Source organism: Raphanus sativus, chromosome 5 (genome assembly GCF_000801105.2).
Source record: "Raphanus sativus cultivar WK10039 chromosome 5, ASM80110v3, whole genome shotgun sequence".
Lineage (NCBI taxonomy): Eukaryota > Viridiplantae > Streptophyta > Magnoliopsida > Brassicales > Brassicaceae > Raphanus > Raphanus sativus.
In genome coordinates, this window is record NC_079515.1 from 3603132 (window position 1) to 3622842 (window position 19711).

The 19711-nt window shown below is 36.0% G+C and overlaps 3 protein-coding genes across 4 annotated transcripts; all 3 read left to right on the forward strand.

Moving 5' to 3' along the window:
* The first annotated feature begins 460 nt into the window (after nt 1-460).
* LOC108857697 (phenylalanine ammonia-lyase 4) lies at nt 461-5778 on the forward strand. 2 transcript variants are annotated; one of them, XM_056986607.1, is made up of 3 exons: nt 461-1019; nt 1802-2449; nt 4516-5778. In XM_056986607.1, exons 1-3 carry the CDS (start codon nt 649-651, stop codon nt 5609-5611), a joined length of 2115 nt encoding a protein of 704 aa, XP_056842587.1. In that variant the 5' UTR covers nt 461-648; the 3' UTR covers nt 5612-5778. The 2 variants fall into 2 exon arrangements, with proteins under 2 accessions (XP_056842587.1, XP_056842588.1); XM_056986608.1 differs by having other exon boundaries at nt 463-1019; nt 4522-5778.
* A 1213-nt stretch (nt 5779-6991) lies between these two features.
* Nucleotides 6992-9342, forward strand: LOC108859235 (ATPase GET3B). The gene is given in 11 exon segments (XM_018633121.2): nt 6992-7345; nt 7347-7515; nt 7585-7647; nt 7743-7853; nt 7941-8015; nt 8095-8163; nt 8235-8300; nt 8384-8458; nt 8535-8633; nt 8703-8837; nt 8954-9342. Coding segments are annotated over 11 exon segments (1179 nt in total). The 5' UTR covers nt 6992-7166; the 3' UTR covers nt 9092-9342.
* A 7585-nt stretch (nt 9343-16927) lies between these two features.
* LOC108861966 (glycerol-3-phosphate dehydrogenase SDP6, mitochondrial) lies at nt 16928-19633 on the forward strand. The gene is made up of 6 exons (XM_018635967.2): nt 16928-17390; nt 17566-18039; nt 18107-18438; nt 18523-18683; nt 18753-19011; nt 19097-19633. Exons 1-6 carry the CDS (start codon nt 17018-17020, stop codon nt 19394-19396), a joined length of 1899 nt encoding a protein of 632 aa, XP_018491469.2. The 5' UTR covers nt 16928-17017; the 3' UTR covers nt 19397-19633.
* The last annotated feature ends 78 nt before the right edge of the window (nt 19634-19711 follow it).

A 19711-nucleotide genomic window follows, 5' to 3' on the forward strand; every position in this document is an offset into this window, starting at 1 on the left:
GTCAATTATAGTTCTTTTGTACACTGGATTTTGCTAAGTTCATAATATTTCTGACACATCTTTTTATTCGGTTTAAAATCCATGTTTGGTCTCTTTGAATTGACATCGATTTGTTGATGGGTATGGGCCTTCGATCCACTTTATTTGTGGTTGATTTTGGATCCTAACAGCTAGGAAAAAATGATATATGAGTATGAGTATTGTGAAATTGGCTCTGTGGTATTGCTCACACTCACACCAAACTTCGTGTCCTAATCTCTGCCAAGACCTGACGCTCGAGATCGACAAGTAAGACTACTCTTACAACATGGAAGCCACGTGGCTAACATACATCAGCCAGATTGCAAGGAACATCCGACGGCTGTAGACACATTTCAACTAACTCGTCCGGTTCTCACCCGTCTGGTTCTCACCAACCCTTCGCTTCTATTTAAAACCTCCATTGTCGCTCACATTTTTCTCAGGAAAATTTATTTGCAATCAAATAAAGTTTCCTTTGCAATCCCTTTTTATTTATATAAAATTCAGAAAAATATAAATCAATCATCTTGTAAGAGCAACGTGTAATTAGATACATATACGCATATTCAGTGCATTTGTTTTGTATAATATTGTTCAAAACGATCCAATCTTTTACACTCGGTGACCATGGAGTTGTGCAAACAAAACAACAACCACATCGTCGCCGTCTCCGGCGATCCGTTGAACTGGAACGCGGCGGCGGAAGCTTTGAAAGGGAGCCACTTGGAGGAGGTGAAACGTATGGTGGAAGATTATAGAAAAGGGGCGGTGCGGTTAGGAGGAGAGACGTTGACGATTGGTCAAGTTGCAGCCGTGGCTAGCGGAGGAGTGATGGTGGAGCTTGCGGAGGAGGCTCGTGCCCGGGTTAAGGCGAGTAGCGACTGGGTGATGGAGAGCATGAACCGTGGCACGGATAGTTATGGAGTCACCACAGGGTTTGGTGCAACATCCCATAGAAGAACCAAACAAGGCGGTGCACTTCAAAAGGAGCTTATTAGGTAATATTTATTTTCTCAACACCAATTGTTAGGTTTTTTTTTTCCTCATCTACGTTTTAAAATTATTTGAATACTGTTTTAGACTTTTAAAAAATCTACCTGTTCTCTAGAAAGTTAGATTTTTTTTGTTCTACTACAAAATAGATTATATGGAATTTTATTTATTTATTGATGTTAATTAAAAGATTTTAAAAATATAGATTGAAAAATATTTAAATTAATTAAATATTATTGGTTAACATTTACCGAAATATATAATAAAATAAATAATAGATTTAGTTGTGACCACTTATAATATTTTTAATAGGAGTGAAATTTGTAGAAATGCATATTTTAGAAACGGATAGAGTAAATTTTAGGATAATACCATACCGTTTCTAGTATGTAAGTAAGAAAATTATTATAATGAAAATTTTCTATTTATTGTAACTGATATACGTTTTAGGTGATCTATCTTTCGCCTAAAAGTTTTCATTTCTTTGGTAATTGTGGGTACCAAATCATTATTATTATAGGTGGTATATATGTTCGTACCAATATTAATTAGCTGAATTAGTTTGGTGTTTGGCAATAATAGGTGAAATTAAGTTAGACAAAACTATTAGTTAAATGACATTCACTTCTTACACCGAACTTTACTTATATATTTTGGTATCTAAAATAGTTCGTAAAAATGAAAGATTTTTTTTTTTTTGAAACACTAAAGAAAAAATATTTCTGTGTTAATATTTGTTTAGTCACGGATGAAATTAACGGAAACATGCAACATATGACCTGATCAGGTTCTTGAACGCCGGAATATTCGGCGCCGGCGTCAGAGACACGTCACACACGCTACCTAAGCCCACAACTAGAGCGGCTATGCTCGTTCGTGTCAACACTCTCCTCCAAGGCTACTCTGGAATACGTTTCGAGATTCTTGAAGCCATTACAAAGCTTCTTAACCACGAAATCACTCCATGCATCCCTCTCCGTGGTAGCATCACCGCATCAGGCGACCTTGTTCCCTTCTCTTACATCGCCGGACTACTAACCGGCCGTCCCAATGCAAAAGCCGTGGGTCCCACCGGTGAGACTCTCACTGCCTCCGATGCCTTTAGGCTCGCCGGAGTACCGTCCTTTTTCGAGCTGCAGGCAAAGGAAGGGCTAGCGCTTGTGAACGGGACAGGGGTCGGATCGGGTTTGGCTTCGACGGTTCTGTTTGAGACGAATGTTTTGGCGGTTTTGTCTGAAGTTATGTCTGCGATGTTCGCTGAGGTTATGCAAGGGAAGCCTGAGTTTACTGATCATCTAACGCATAAGCTTAAGCATCACCCTGGTCAGATTGAAGCAGCTGCGATTATGGAACATATATTACGCGGAAGCTCTTACGTTAAAGAAGCTCAGCAGCTCCACGAATTGGATCCGCTTCAAAAACCTAAACAAGATCGGTAATGTCTTTTGCTTCTCAAGTAACTGAATTACGCATGGGAAAATCTATACTATTAAAGCAAGATCTTATTGCATTTTTTACTTAAAAATATCATTTTCGTTACTAATATTGCATATTTCATTAAAGACAATCAAGTAATATTAATAAAACATCTATATTGGGTCATTTTTTTGGATCAAGTCCACTGCCCACATCATTTTTCTTGGGCCGTTTGGACCGATTAAAAAATCAGATCTAATTTTAGTTTTTTTCTCCAAGTTCAAATAATTTATTTTCAAGCATTCTTAATATTTTGTGTAATGAACAAAAATTAATCATTTAATTATTAATTTTTTTTAATTCAAAATTATTATATTTTTTTAAATATAATTTAAGCATTCATAAAATAATTTGAATTTTTTCATTGAAAAGTATAATTTTTTATTAAAAGTATATAATTTTTTTTTTTTTTTTTTTATTAAAAGTATATAATTTTTTTTTTTTTTTTTTTTTTTTTTTTTTTCTATATGAGTCTGTTTGTTGCTGTCAAAAAAAAAAAAAAAAGTATATAATTTTTTATTAAAAAGTTAACCACATAATAAAATTAATTTATCAGAGTTATACCAACTTAATTAATTAAAAATAAAATTTAATTTTCTAAACATAAATACTCATTAGACCTGGACGTTCGGGTACATATCGTTTCTTTTGGCTATCGGGTTTTTAGGATTTTGAAATTAAACTACATTCGGGTATTATAAAATTTTGGGTCGGGTTCGAGTCGGGTCTTTCCGGGTCCGGGTGGGTTCGGTTCTCATGCATAAGAACCTGAAAAATAACCAAATAAAAGTATCTAAAACGGGTTCGGTTATTTGTACTCAAAGTAACCAAAGTATCCGATTTGGTTCAAATTTTTGTATCTAAATTATTCAAAAGTAACCAAAGTAAAAAAAAAATATATTCTATACAGTTTTTTGGATAAACTTTTATCCAAACTATCATATTTTATCCAAAAATATTCAAAAGTACCGAAAATAACTACTATAGTTAACTTATAATATTAATTTAAAATATTAAAATAATTATAACATATATTTTTAAATATATATTCACATTTTGGATATCTTTGGATATTCATTCGGTTTTTGGTTCGGGTCGGGTTCGGGACCGGTTTTTTGGATATAGCAATTTAGAACTCATTCAGATATTTACCATGAGTCTGATCGGGTTCAGAATCCTGATTTTCGGATTAGTTTCGGATTGGTTCTTCGGATCCGGATATTGTACTCATGACTATACTATTTTAAAATGAAACACGATAAAGAAAGATTAAAAACTTAAGTCTTTTATAGAAAACAAATATATTAAAATATGATATTTACTAAATATTTGTCAATTCAAAAAAAAAGGAAAATAAATCCGCACTTTGAAAGCGCGGATCAAAATCTAGTATCCAATTAAAATGACCACCGGAATAACTGAAATCACAACACGAACCAAAACTCTCAAATACTTAAATGATTATTATATTTTCATATTTAAATATCTAAAATATCTGAACAAAAAAGGATACTCGATCATATATCATTATTAATTAGACATATAACATAATCATATGTATATATATACACACCTAAACAATTTAAAAAAATCTACTAGTATCATTGAAAAATTAAAAAATTACATTATTTAAATATCCAAAATTATTCAAAATGTTTAGATATTTATCCAAAATATTCTAAATAATCCAAAATTTTTGTCTGAATGATCATATTTACGAGATGTTTTATTAGAAATACATAATCATTACTCTTTTTTTTTTGGGCAACCCATAATCATTACTCAAATTATCGAAAATAACACTGGAATCAAACAAGACCTGGATTTTTTTCGGGTATTAGATGATTCTTAGTTTTTTTATCCAAACCGACCCAAATTCAACACTATCCGAACCGATTTGAATGAAAATTGGCGGTTCTGCAGCGGATTTTAAAATCTTCTAAGATATCCCAAATAACCTATAGCTTAAGGCCTACACAAGAGTTTGAAGTTTGGCTTGGTTAGCTGAGATTTCTTTCTATTAAGCTGCAGGTACGCGCTAAGGACGTCACCACAATGGCTAGGACCACAGATAGAGGTGATCAGAGCAGCGACCAAGATGATAGAGCGTGAGATCAACTCGGTCAACGACAACCCTCTCATCGACGTCTCGAGGAACAAAGCACTACACGGCGGTAACTTCCAAGGCACGCCGATCGGCGTCGCCATGGACAACACCCGCTTAGCCATCGCTTCCATCGGGAAACTCATGTTCGCGCAGTTCTCCGAGCTGGTAAACGACTTCTACAACAACGGTCTGCCTTCAAACCTATCAGGCGGGAGAAACCCTAGCCTCGACTACGGGTTCAAAGGCGCGGAGATAGCCATGGCTTCTTACTGCTCCGAGCTTCAGTTCTTGGCTAACCCCGTGACCAACCACGTCCAGAGCGCGGAGCAGCACAACCAAGACGTTAACTCCCTAGGGCTGATCTCGAGCAGGAAGACAGAGGAGGCTGTTGATATCCTCAAGCTGATGTCCACGACCTACTTGGTTGCGCTCTGCCAAGCCATTGACCTACGCCATCTCGAAGAGAATCTGAAGAAAGCAGTTAAAACCGTTGTGAGCCAGGTAGCGAAACGGGTGTTAACGGTTGGTGCTAACGGCGAGCTGCATCCGTTAAGGTTCACGGAACGGGATGTCTTCCAAGTGGTTGATAGAGAGTACGTGTTCTCATACGCAGACGATCCTTGCAGCTTTGCTTACCCGTTGATGCAGAAGCTTAGACACATACTTGTGGACCACGCTTTAGAGGATCCGGATGCCTCCACGTCGGTTTTTCAGAAGATAGGAGCGTTCGAGACGGAGCTGAAGCTGCTTCTCCCTAGCGAAGTGGAGCGTGTTAGGGGTGAGTATGAGGAAGGGTGTTCGGTTATAGATAACCGGATTAAAGAGTGTCGGTCTTATCCGCTGTACCGGTTTGTCCGGGAGGAGCTGGGGACTGAGCTGCTTACTGGAGAGAGTGTTAGGTCGCCTGGAGAAGAGTTTGATAAAGTGTTCTCGGCGATTTGTGATGGGAAGGTTATTGATCCTTTGTTGGAGTGTCTCGAGGAGTGGAACGGAGCTCCGGTTCCGATCTGTTGAAGACAGATCTCCATCGAAGATACTTAAATTATCGAACTTTTTTATTTCTCTTATACAAGATTTGCGTGTGTGTTTTATGTTTCTTGGTTATCACGAAACTGAATGTTCTCAAGACTTGAAACTTGTATGTACTCTGTATATGATAAATGCTCTGTTTTAATGTACAAGTGTAGTTTCTTTAGGAAATAGGATAAAGGCAATATAAGCATCTCAAGCTTTCCTAAAGAGTTCCACTATGCCAAAAACACCTTGTTAACAACTAACAACACTGCAGAGCCAGCCAATCATTCTCAATGTCTATATATATTCATAAGCTCTGTTTCTCTTCATCCAAACATAAGATTCTTTGCCTTATATATGTACAAGATTCACATTACTCTCAAGCAGAAAAAAACAATTAAAAAAACACTAAAACATGTTAAGTAAGCGCAAGTTAAGTTAGAAAGCTAAGAAACATAGAAGCTTATCCTTTAAAGTCTTAACTAACACTCTCTCATTGACCTTGGCAAATTCACATGTTTTTGTGTCTTTTTAGATTTTCTTGTGTAGACACATAAAGCTTCTGTTACTTTTTTTATAATGTAATGCTAAAAGAACATTTTTTTTTTCAGTCAATGATTTTTATAATAAAAAGGGACCAAGCCCAATACAACAAATACAACAAAATACAAGTCCAAAAAACTCGTCTCAAACTCGGAACTCAAATGGGCCTTTAAACAAGCCGGTCCACTTTAAAAATCCTAATCACTAAGCGAAAGGTGATGCCGCCGCCTCGTCGATCAAACCGAAGAACAGCACGGACACGTGTTGCTATCCTCGACGTCGAGGGAACACGTGTTGTCAGGCCGACTCACCACCGCCCACGCTTCTAGTCTTCTCCGGCGACCAGATCTTCGGACCGCCGGACCACATCGGAACTCCAATCCTCCATCTAACTCTACCGCAACCATCTTACGAAACCGGGGGATCCAATATCGGCGAGAATCAATCGCTCTAACGAGATCTCGCCCTCAATCCATTGCTACAGACCCAAGATGAAGCTTCACCACTCTCGACAAGCCTTACACCGGAAAACTTCCACCGTCCACGACGTGAGTTTAACCGAAACCCACAAACGCACCGAAGAAAAGAAATCAAGAAAAAAGGAAAAACTTAAATTAAAAACCGCAAAGAAAAACTAGAGCCGCTGTCGACAGAAGAGTATAGCGACGCGGAAACTTTAGCCGACTGTTCTCCTTTGTCGGAACAGGAGCCACGGCGGTCGCTCGAGCCGACCGGCCATCAAAAATACAATGCACCAACGGAAACAAAAGAGAAGCCAACCGAGAGAACAAAAGGGAAATGATCCAGAAAGAGTCCGGCCGACGACGTGAGCCAGGAAAAGAAAAACCCAATCTACTCCTCTCTCCTCTCTAACTTCTCTCTAAGGTTCCACCTCTTTTTCCAAATCAGTGTGCTAAAAGAACATTAAAGTCTTCATTATTTATGTGTGTGTTGCAACATAGACACGATAACAGTCGAAAGAAGAGAGAAGAAGCAGACGCAAAAAGAAAAAATGGCGAATCTTTCGTCCTCTCTACTACTATCATCTTCTCCTCCTTCTCTATGCAAACTCAGATTCTCGCCTCCAACAACTCATTTCATCTCTTTCTCGCCTCGAACAAGTCTCTCCTCATCCACAATCTCCCCGGCGATGATTCTCTCTCTCCCTGTCAAACATAGAAACTCGCTCCAAGGAGATGGTCTCCGGCACGAAACGGAAGTACTACATGCTCGGAGGGAAAGGAGGAGTCGGCAAGACCAGCTGCGCTGCTTCTTTAGCTGTGAGGTTCGCCAACAACGCACACCCGACTCTCCTTGTGTCCACAGATCCAGCACACTCACTTAGCGATTCTTTTGCTCAGGTAAAAGTATAAAAGAATGTGACTTTTTTTTATTTGGTTTATGATTGGTTTAGCTGTCTCTGTTGTTAGGATTTGACTGGAGGAATGCTTGTGCCTGTTGAAGGACCTGACTCTCCTTTGTTTGCTCTTGAAGTATGTGGATATATGTTTTTTTAGGACAGCATCTTTGGTTCGTTGATGATTCTTTAACACTTCAAAAAAAAATAAGAGTTTTTGATTTTGAACAGATAAACCCTGAGAAGGCTAGAGAAGAGTTTCGTAGCGCCTCCCAGATGAATGAAGGAACTGAGGTTAAAGACTTTATGGATGGTATGGGACTTGGGATGCTTGTTGAACAGGTAGTTGTGTAAGTAGCTTTATTGTTTCTGATACTAATCATTATATGATATTGACTTTGTTTTTTTTTCTTGGGAGGGTTGATGAAGTTGGGAGAACTTAAACTTGGAGAATTACTAGACACACCGCCTCCTGGATTGGATGAAGCCATTGCCATCTCTAAGGTTTTATATATATATTCTCTGATCCTTCTTTTGATTTTTTTTTTGTCTCTGCTGATAGTCTCTCAAAGGGTGTTCACAGGTCATTCAATTCTTGGAATCACCTGAGTATAACATGTTCACTAGAATCGTGTTTGATACTGCACCAACTGTGAGTATGTATAACTTGTACTGGAAATTAGTCAAAATTACTGTTAAGACAAATCGCTTTGCTACTTACAGGGGCATACACTGAGACTACTCTCCTTACCAGACTTCTTAGACGCGTCCATAGGTAAAATCCTGAAGGTGGGGGTGGAGATGTCAGATAAAACCATTTACTTTACCTTCTCAGTTTCTGAGACCTTTGTCTCTCTTCTGCATTTTTACAGCTTAGGAAGAAAATAACCTCAGCTACATCAGCAATCAAATCAGTGTTTGGGAAAGAAGATAACCAGCCTGATGCTGTAAGTCGTATGTGTATATACTCTGTGATGACACTGTTTCAATTCCTTCTCTAAAATTTTCTGCGGATGTGAAAAGGCTGACAAATTGGAAAGACTAAGAGAAAGGATGGTTAAAGTACGCGAGCTTTTTCGTAACACAGAGTCAACAGAGTTCGTCATTGTCACTATCCCAACGGTATGCATTGTTAAAAGACATTTTCATTTCAAAATTAAGATATCTTAATGTTCATTGACATCTCGATAGGTAATGGCTGTGAGCGAGTCTTCTAGATTAAGTGCTTCCTTGAAGAAAGAAAGTGTCCCCGTCAAAAGACTTGTTGTTAATCAGATTCTCCCTCCCTCCTCCTCGGATTGCAAATTTTGTTCCATTAAGAGAAAGGTATTATATACACGGATAGACTTCTCCTCAATCCAAAGAATCAAAGAGAGTTTTTTGTCCATTTATGTTTTGTTGTAGTGAAGTGCATGTAAACGGTGACAAAAATGAACGTGCAGGACCAGATGCGCGCTCTAGATATGATACGAGAGGATTCGGAACTCTCTGCTTTGACATTAATGGAGGCTCCCCTGGTCGATATGGAGATCAGAGGTGTCCCTGCTCTGCGCTTCTTGGGCGATATCATTTGGAAATGAGATTCTCACCACATTATATTTATGTAAAGAAGAAGAAGAAGAAGCAGGTTCGGTTGTGCATGAGATAGTGTTGGCTGATACATTATACATAGTTTTGGTACAGATGTTGGAATTGCTGCTATTAGATGAACCAAATCCCTCGCTCTTTGAGACTTTGATGGGTGCATAATGTTCGATTCAAAACGTCAGTGCTTAGAAACAATGAATATTGAGCCTCAGGATATTTTACATTGATCTTTTTCTGTAGACTATAGAGTAAGACCTAAGATAAGCCATTGCTTTAGATAATTAAACAGCAATGCTTCACAACCAAAATGAGGTTTTAACTTTTAACTTAAGCCAGTGTAAATCCAAAATACATTTATTTACTGACTTAAATATAAACTGGATTACACGACATCCATTAAGTAAGGGTGTGTTGAAAGAGCCAAGACTTTCCCATAAAAATGAGGAAATAAATGAACTGTATACAATCCTGAGGAAGACGCTCTATACATTTCTGGATCACATGAACACCGTTCTGATCATGAACACATTTCAAGACCGAACCAATCAAGCTCTTGCACCATTCGAGCTTGCTGCTCCAAATCAACCACCAGCTGTGGAGAAGTCCGTTCCATTGATATTTGCACTTGACATCAGATAAGCCCAGGCCTCTCAATCTAGAGCAGTCTTGAAGTTGAGTAATGACTCTCGCTGAAAGAGGAGGTTCGTTTAGGGATGTTGACCTGTCCGTGGGAACCAACCGTAGAAGCACCAAGGCTTGTTCCATAACTCCACCATAATTTGCAGAAAACAAGTGATCGTTTGGCTCTGTTATAGCAGTATTCTGCTGACGCAAAGCCTTCTTATTATGACCATTGGGTATGTAATGCATGACATCAGACTGATTCTCCACTTCCACCTGAAGTTGGGAGCGACTGCATATGGTTATCTTTTACTTGACTCATCTCTGACAACAAGTGTATCAGCAACATCAGCAGCAGTGTAAGATTCTTCTCAACTCTGGTACGTATTCTCCTATCTGCTAATTTCTTCCAAACTGTCACTTCTATCAAATTCGATAAACTCATCATCATCATCATCATCTTCATTTTTATGTCTTTTTGTTATTTTTTTAAAAAAAATTGAGTTTATAAACTCGTCTTTAGTGTATGTGATCTCATCACTAGGTGAATTATGTACATTATGCGGATACAAATCTGTATGGTACTTGGTCAGTATTATCACAAATTAATCACTAGGCTATATACATCATGATCTCATTTATATTACTATAACTAGGAAACGAACCCGCGCAAATGCGCGGACATATAAATACTTTACTAAAACTTTAAATTATTTTTGAAATATTAATAATATATATCTAATATTTATATTTTGTACTTATTCATTTCTATTTCATTTATCTCACATATTTATCAATCTTTTTATTATACACAAAATTTTCGAGATATATTATATATGTACATATTATATGATGAAAATAGAATGCTAAAATAGTTTAAAAGTTCTAAAAAACAAAAAAATATAATTTTAAAACAAGCATATAAATACTTTACTAAAAATATAAATTATTTTTTGAAATATTAATAATATATATGTAATATTTATATTTATTACTTATTCATTTCTATTTCATTTATCTCACATATTTATCAACTCTTTTTATCGTACACAAAATTGGCGAGATATATTATATATGTACATATTATATAATGAAAATAAAATGCTAAAATAGTTTAAAGTTCTCAAAAAACAAAAACAAAAATTGTTAAACAAGCAAAAAAATATATTCATCTCTCTTTCTCTCTCAAGCTTTTCTCCATTTTAGGTCACATGGGTTATTATAATTCAATCGGATTCAAACCGGGTTCGAAAATTATATTTAACAATATTTTTAAATAATATGCATATTTTTAAAAAGATAGATCATATCAAATAAAATGTTCAATAGTCATAATGTTGATAAAAACTTAAAAATAACAACTGAAATGTAACAAAAGTAATAAAATAATTTAATAGTTCAAATATAAAATCAATATGAAAAACACATTTAAACTTTATCCTCCAGATCTTTATCACTTTATATCTTCATCACCTTTTAAAAAATTATATACACATTAGTTAAAAACCTATGTTTTGATATAAAACAAGTGTTTTGTTCTTTTATAAATTATACAAATTTCAAAAACATAAATATTTCAATTATTAAAGTTTTGAACATAAGTGAGAAGTAGACAAAAAAAACAGTATCTTGACATGTAAAATAGTATTTGTGACTAGCAAAGACGTAAAAAAAAACTATACTTTATTAATTTTTCAACTTATTTTTACTTTTTTTTAAAAGGAAAATTTAATTGTTTGATCAACAAAATTTTACTTTATATACGAACCAGATTTTGACCGATTCATTGTATTGTCGATTCCTGAATTTTTAATGGTTAAACATAGAGTTTTAACTGGTTCAATTTTAGTTAGATTTTAACATTAATCCAATCCATATTGTTGTCCAGTTTATGATCGATTTGGTCCGAGTTTGGAAACACTGCCTTTGGGCTATCGTCTTTATCAGTGACATAAAAGGCATTTTTATGATCGATTCATGGCCATTTTTCTTATAACATAGCCACAATGTTATTTATAGCTAATTTCTACACATAGCAAGAGATTATATTTGTAGCTATATTGTCCACAATTACACACAATCGTGACTGCAGTTATTTTCACTTAATTGCCCCAAGATGTGTTGTGGCTAACTTATACAATTTAATAGAAAAATGTAATTTTATAGAATCAATAAAATAAAATAATTAAATAAAATACAAAAAATATAATTAAATTTGTTTGTAGTTACAAAATAAGATATACAAATATGAGGTTGTATATGTAACTCCACCTCCATTGTCACTGGCTCGATCTCCCCCATCATTATCAATAGCTTTGCCACCGTATAAGTGTCTCCTCGATCTCAGCTGATATGAGTCCTCTTTTCATTACAAAACCTATTTGAATCCACTACAATTTTTACAAGTAGAAAAGCATAAAACTAAACCATTCATAGCTAACTGCTGGTGCTAATGTTTTTTTCCTTGGAGTAAGCTTTTGTGTTCTCCCCTCCAATACATGCTTGGCGATGATAGAAGGATATGACAAGATGGAGAATGACTTATGACAAACACACATCACATATATAATAACAGTCTACAAGAAAGGTGAAGGACATGAGACATATGAGTCAAAGAAAATGCTTACAATAAAGAGAAAAGTAAAAGAAAAGGGCGACTTGCTTTTAGAGTTCAGGCGACACAAAATAGTATAGAGAAGAGCAAGTAAAAAAGCTGAAAAGAATGTTTATGATTGTGTATCTTGTTTTGTCCTGCCCATTAGCATATAAACAGATATTGAACCTTGAAGTTGAATACATGAGAGAAACATCCGAAGAAGTTTAACAATTGAGCAAAAAGTAACTCTATTTGTGTTTTCAAGGTTATGAGGCCCTGTTCGCTACTTGAATGCAGCGTCAGAGTCCAGCGACAAAAAATAACAAGCTTGAGAGTCTGGAGATCAATTTGATGCAGCGTGTTGTTTGTACGGTTGCCGCCGGGGATGTCGGTGGTAGTGTTTTCACCATTTTTATTTTCTGCTGTAATTTTCAGCGGCTCATACACATGTATTATGTGACGTAAGCGGCAGGTTTATGCATCCTCAAAATCATAATGTTAACCAGTTGCTGATTTGTCACTTTAAATCCTTTTATATTTGTGATCGCACGTTTTTGAGACTTCATTCAAGCAACGAACAGGGCATAATTATAGAACATTAAGTATTACCGAAACCGCGAAACGTTGATAAAAAAACAAGAGTGCTTTTGTTAAAACCTTAAAACGAGATATAAAAAAAAACTAAAAGAAAACACTCATAAAGGAAACCTAAGTCGCTTTCTTAAACCTTAATTGATGTTGTCTTCTTCAGCAAATTTGGTATATATATAGAAGCATGATGATTCTAGGTCCTCCGGTCAAACTGTAAACTCGCTCGTCCTCAAACGTTCCCATAAATTCCTACCATACCCCACTGCACGAAATGAAGACGGCGTTTGCGAAGTGTCCCATAGAAGAGACGTCTGCTGAGTGACTACCTTGCATCATATGAAAAAACATGAAGCGTATATATACATATATTGATCAGAGAGGATTGTGATGTTTGAGGCTAAAACGATTCAGGGAAAGATGCTAAATAGAGTACATATATTGATCAGAGAGAGGTGTGATTGAAGGGTTGCGTTGTTTGAGGATGAGAGGAAAGACGGCTAAATACAACAGTTTTTGGTGACGTAAGCCACTCAGAGCAATAGAATTTTATGTCCGTTAGATCAAAAATAAAGAAGAAATCTGACTGTTGGATTCAGTTTTTTTTTTCCTATAAAAAGTTGATGACATCATCAATGGTTTGCTATTATATATAGATTATCTACCCAGTTTATATACAAAATATATACGTCAATCTGTATGGTACTTGCTCTTTTCATCGACCTTCAGATATCAAATTATTTACACTAAGATTTTAACATTGTTTAGTTATTTCTTATGAATTATCCCCGAAAGTTTATTAAACTCCGCGCTTAAGAAAAGCCCAACGGACTTCGTACTGGTAATTACCCATTAGGCTTAGCCGCTTGAATGAAACAAACTATAGCTGATTAAATTAAGTTACAGAAAGATGCTTCCAGTTGCAGAATACCAGAATAGGTAAATATAAAAGTTACACTCTTTTGATCCATCAAGCTCAGTTAGAAGTTTAGTTGTAAAGTACTCGAGTTAGTAGAGAAATCTGGTTTTGATGATTAGTTTAGTTGTAGTGAGTATAGTCTGATTTTAAGAAGGAATCTCTTCTAGAGCGGATTCAAATTTTGATTAATAATGAAAGCTGGCTTAGGAGATACTCAAGGCTGCTGAGTCTTGAGCTCAGAACCAGATATATATATATATATATATATGATTGTTAGTTTAAGGAAACCCAAAAAAATGGAGCAAAAGTTTTGGGTTTTATCTCTGTTTTTGATGTTTTCACGTGAAGCAATGGAGAATAATTTTTTTTTGTGTGTGACTGGTGCTAAAGAATGAAAGCCATTAGCTTTATTTCTAACTAGATCTTGATCCGTGCGACCGCACGGGTATTAATTTTCTGTTTTAGTTTTTATTCATTTATACTAAATGATGTCTTTGTAATACTTGATCATTTTACATTGACTATGTTAGGGATGTGTATTTGGATACCCACTGTTCGGTTAAAATCTATTTGAGTTTGAGATTCCCGAGTTTAAAGATTTCAGCAACATTCAAATATTTATAAATTTTGGTTTCAGTTTGATTCAGGTATTTGTTGGTTCGGTTCGGTTACAGATAACCCGTTTGAATTATTTTAAAATTTTCAAAATTTATATATACTTTAATTTTATCAAAACATATAAATTTGAGTAATGTAAGCCAAAATACCTAAACTAAAAATTAAAAAATAGGTTGAACTTCAATATTTGGATGGAGAATAAATATATATTTTAAATATTTTTGGTGTTTGATTATTGTTTATCTACTTCACATGTTTACTTTTGACTATTATTTATATTTTCAAATAGTTTAGACAACTTTAAGTTGACAAAAATATAACTTTAAAGTATCATTAATTGTTGAAAAAATAAAAAAATACATTAATCTAACTAAAAAGACAAACATTAAAATAGGAAAGAAAAAAACACACATTAATTTAACTGAAAAAGACAATCATTAAAATAGGAAAGAAAAAGAAACACATTAATCTAACTGAAAATACAAGTATTTAAATAGGAAACTCAATTTAATTCTCAATGGCAAGAAGTGTAATTAAATTTGAAAACTAAGGGTATTTTTATATATGTACTTCTGTTTTAATAAGATAGATGTACAAGTTATGTGACCACTCATTTCTGGAAGAACCTTCCTGCTGTCAACGTGAGTTTGTACTTTGTAGTCTCTTTGTAGTCTCTTTATGTATCTTTCCATTATTGTTCTGTGCTTAATAGTGTGTGTTTGTAACATATTACAGCAAGGTCATGGAGAGCAACCAAAGGGAGCTCTTGGTGGCGTCATAGACACTAACTTTAGCTCTCTAGAAGGTTTGGTGAAAACTGAAAAGAATTGAGTGTTGAAGGTACTAATCTGCAAGGTTCATGATGGGTGGTTAGTATTTGAATTTTTAGGATAGCAACGAGTCTATATCAGTATGGAAAACTTTTTTTAAAAAAGCATATCTTCCAAAAGTTATCCTAATCGAATTCGTAAAGGTTTAGAGTACATGTATAGAACATATAAACTGATAAATAGTTTATATTGGGCCAGTGGTTTAGAACTTTTCTTTCTTTCAATGGTTTAGAAATTATTTTTAAAAATATGATTCTAATATATCAATTCTAAAATCTTTTTCAATAAAAAATATATCAATTCTAATATATCAATTCTACAAAATATGATTCTAATATAAAAACATTTGTTTGATTAATTCTAATAGTTAAATAACTAACTAAGCAAAAAAGTTGTTAAAAAAACTAAGTAAAAAAGGTAAACAAAAATTCCTAAAATACAATTCTAATATTTTTATCATATCGATAATAATTATAAAAAACAACTAAATAAACCAAAAAATAATTTTACAGGTTTAGATACTACAAAAACATTTCAATAAATTGCAAATCATTTAATTAACGGATTTTTTTTTCTAAATAATGTTTATATCATTTAGAAAAGTAACATAATCATTCAATAATAGTCATTACATAAAATATATTTATATAAACACTATACGTGAAAATAACTACATTTTGCAATAAATAATAAAAAATACCTATGCAAAACGTTAAGAAGATATATTTTCTTAAGAAAAATTCTTAACACTAATTGTAAATAACAAATTTAAACCGATTATACAATGACCCAAATAATTAAAAAGATAAATTACACAAGATAATTATAGAAATGTTAGTTGTATTAAATTATATAAAAATATTAATATGATCAAGACATATTTATAGTTTTTTATTATTTAATATCTATCATTTTTGCTATAAAAGTTTGGTGGAAACGTCATAATTTCATAAAATTGCTAAACATCGAACCTTAAAACTTGGAATAAAAATAATAAATTATGAAACTATAACAATTTAAATATATTTGGACTACATATCGGTCATTTATTAGTTCAATCGATTAATATTGGGTTTCAGTGGTTTCTACACATTCTAAATATGGATATTTCTTAAAAGATAAATCGAATTATCGGATCTGGTTTGACCACGGGTCAATGTCGTATTTAAAAGTATTGATTTAACTGCAAAAATATTTGAAATACAAAAAATTCTTACAAACTAACAAAAAATTTATTAATCTATTAATAAAAAATTCATCATAAGATATCCGCGCTTACAAAGCGCGGGTCAAAATCTAGTTAAGATTGTTTTCGAACCGAATTACTGTATGTAATAATGTTTTTTCGATATCAGGCCCAAATCTATTGGTAACTATACATATTTTTCAAGATCTGGCCCAAACCCATTGATCTACAACTACTTTTAAACGCACAATTTACGTTTTAACAGCCTAGCCAAACCCCCCTTTTTAAAAGACAAGAAAAGTCAATAAACTCTTTTTTCACTCCAGTCAAACTGTCCCTCAGACCACGGAACTCTAATTCGCAGTAAATGACGTAAACACCCCCTTATCCACATACGTCACGGTTATCTGCGAGGGTGAAACCGTAAAACCAAGGATAATTTTCCATTACAGTAGTCTCCGTTCCATTTTTGGCATTATCATTTCACAGACTCATCTCCTTCCCATTCCCATGATCGCTTCGCTTCCCAACGCAATCCTCTGAGATCTCTCCCCCTCCTCCATGTCACCACTCTCTTCCCTCCGCCGTTTATCCATCGGAGCCGCCGCAATCGCCGCCGCATCCGGTGGCGCTGTCTACCTCTCTCCCTCTGTCGCCTCCAGCGACAGAGGCGGCGGCGGTGGTCCGGTTCTGGATTCCTTGAGGCGCAGGATCGGCGATCCCGGCGCTTCCGTACCTTCTAGATCCGCTCAAGAGTCTGCTCTGATCGGAGCCACCGCCTCTGATCCTCTCGATGTCCTCGTCATTGGCGGTGGAGCCACTGGCTCTGGAGTCGCTCTCGACGCCGCGACGCGTGGCCTCCGTGTAGGTCTGGTGGAGCGCGAGGATTTCTCCTCTGGGACATCTTCGCGCTCGACGAAGCTTATCCATGGAGGTAAGGGTTGATTAATAACAATTAAATAAAACAATAAGTTCTCTTATTTATATGAAAATCTGTATTTTTAATAAAGTAGGAAAAGTATTAAAATAAATAAAATACAAAATAAAAGTTGATTAGTTTAAATCTATGCTGCATCACATTGAGCTTGATGCGTCGTCTCTTTGAATAGGTGTTCGGTACTTGGAGAAAGCTGTTTTCAATCTTGATTACGGACAGCTAAAGCTTGTATTCCACGCGCTTGAAGAACGTAAACAGCTCATCGAGAACGCGCCACATCTCTGCCATGCTTTACCTTGTATGACGCCTTGTTTCGACTGGTTCGAAGTTGTCTACTTCTGGATGGGACTGAAGATGTACGACTTGGTCGCGGGACCGCGCTTGTTGCATCTCTCCAGGTATTACTCTGCTCAGGAGTCTGCTGAGCTCTTCCCGACTCTCGCGAGGAAAGGGAAAGACAAGAGCTTGAGGGGCACTGTTGTGTATTACGACGGGCAGATGAATGATTCGCGTCTTAATGTGGGGTTGGCTTGTACGGCTGCGTTGGCTGGTGCTGCTGTTCTCAATCATGCTGAGGTTGTCTCGCTTATTACAGATGATGCTACTAAGAGAATCATTGGTGCTAGGGTTCGTAACAATCTCACAGGTACAGTCACTAGTAGCAACTTCCCTCTGGTCTGTGCAGTTATTGATGAGATGTTTTATTTTGACAGGGAAAGAGTTTGATAGCTATGCGAAAGTGGTTGTTAATGCGGCTGGACCGTTCTGTGATTCGATTAGGAAGATGGTTGATGAAGATAAGAAACCGATGATATGTCCAAGCAGCGGTGTACACATCGTGCTCCCTGATTACTATTCTCCACAAGGGATGGGGTTGATAGTCCCTAAAACTAAGGATGGTCGTGTTGTGTTCATGTTACCGTGGTTGGGAAGAACAGTAGCAGGCACTACAGACTCTAACACATCAATCACTCCGCTTCCTGAACCTCATGAGGATGAGATTCAGTTTATACTGGATGCAATCAGCGACTATCTTAACATTAAGGTATGTCCAGATTCAGCTTAGAGATAGAATAGTCAGTTTAACTCTGGACCACATCTCTCGTAAACAGTTATTATCTATCACTAGGTTCGACGTACTGATGTGCTTTCTGCTTGGAGTGGTATCCGTCCATTGGCCATGGATCCGACAGCAAAGAGCACAGAGAGTATCTCCAGAGACCACGTTGTCTTCGAGGAGAACCCTGGTCTGGTCACAATCACTGGTGGAAAATGGACTACTTATCGAAGGTGAGGGAGTTGTTAGCAAAATGTTTGTAAGGTTTTGTTATCAATTTGCTCACTGTGAATTTATTTCAGTATGGCGGAAGATGCGGTTGATGCAGCAATCAAATCTGGAAAGCTGAGTCCAACCAACGAATGTGTAACACAGAAGCTACAGATTCTAGGCTCTTATGGATGGGAACCATCTTCTTTCACAGCTCTTGCGCAGCAATACGTGCGCATGAAGAAAACATATGGTGGTAAAGTGGTTCCTGGAGCAATGGACACAGCTGCTGCTAAGCATTTGTCTCATGCCTATGGTTCAATGGCTGACCGAGTGGCCACCATTGCTCAGGTTCGGTTATGGTCTTCCATCTTGATAACGTTTAGGGGATTGACTACATCCGGTTTATGATCTGGTTCTGGTTCTTTAAATGCAGGAGGAGGGTTTGGGGAAACGGTTGGCACATGGACATCCGTTTCTGGAAGCAGAGGTTGCTTACTGTGCAAGGCACGAGTACTGCGAGTCAGCTGTTGATTTCATAGCAAGGAGATGTAGAATAGCGTTCTTGGACACAGACGCAGCGGCGAGGGCGTTGCAGCGTGTGGTGGAGATTCTAGCGAGTGAACACAAGTGGGACAAGTCGAGGGAGAAGCAGGAGTTGCAGAAGGCTAAAGAGTTTCTTCAAACTTTCAAGTCTTCCAAAAACGCACAGTTTAACGACGGCAAACACAACTAAAAGCTCTGCCTCTGAGCAAGATCTTTAAACTACTCTAATTGAATTTATTATTTTCTTCTATTTTTCAACTGTTGGCTCTTGGGTAGCCACCGGCGACAAGGAATAAAATACTGGCTATACGGATGGAATAATACTGCGACTACTGAAGTGTTTATTGATTAAACACACTGTTATGTCTTTAAAAGGTGGATTTACATTTTTTTTCTCAAGTTTATTATAGAGATTATGTTTCTGTGATCGCAATTCATTTCATGCTTTATACAACAGTACAATCAGGAGTGAGAGTCAAAGCTGAAATCAACACAGGTTTTACAA

Excerpts from the sequence above, each read along its gene's own strand:
- LOC108857697 (XM_056986607.1), top strand. The coding sequence starts at position 649 with ATGGAGTTGTGCAAACAAAACAACAACCACATCGTCGCCGTCTCCGGC. Across the intron at positions 1,020-1,801 it reads CTTCAAAAGGAGCTTATTAG|GTTCTTGAACGCCGGAATAT; the intron begins GTAATATTTATT and ends TGACCTGATCAG. Across the intron at positions 2,450-4,515 it reads CAAAAACCTAAACAAGATCG|CTGCAGGTACGCGCTAAGGA; the intron begins GTAATGTCTTTT and ends CTTTCTATTAAG.
- LOC108861966 (XM_018635967.2), top strand. The coding sequence starts at position 17,018 with ATGTCACCACTCTCTTCCCTCCGCCGTTTATCCATCGGAGCCGCCGCA. Across the intron at positions 17,391-17,565 it reads GACGAAGCTTATCCATGGAG|GTGTTCGGTACTTGGAGAAA; the intron begins GTAAGGGTTGAT and ends CTCTTTGAATAG. Across the intron at positions 18,684-18,752 it reads AAATGGACTACTTATCGAAG|TATGGCGGAAGATGCGGTTG; the intron begins GTGAGGGAGTTG and ends AATTTATTTCAG.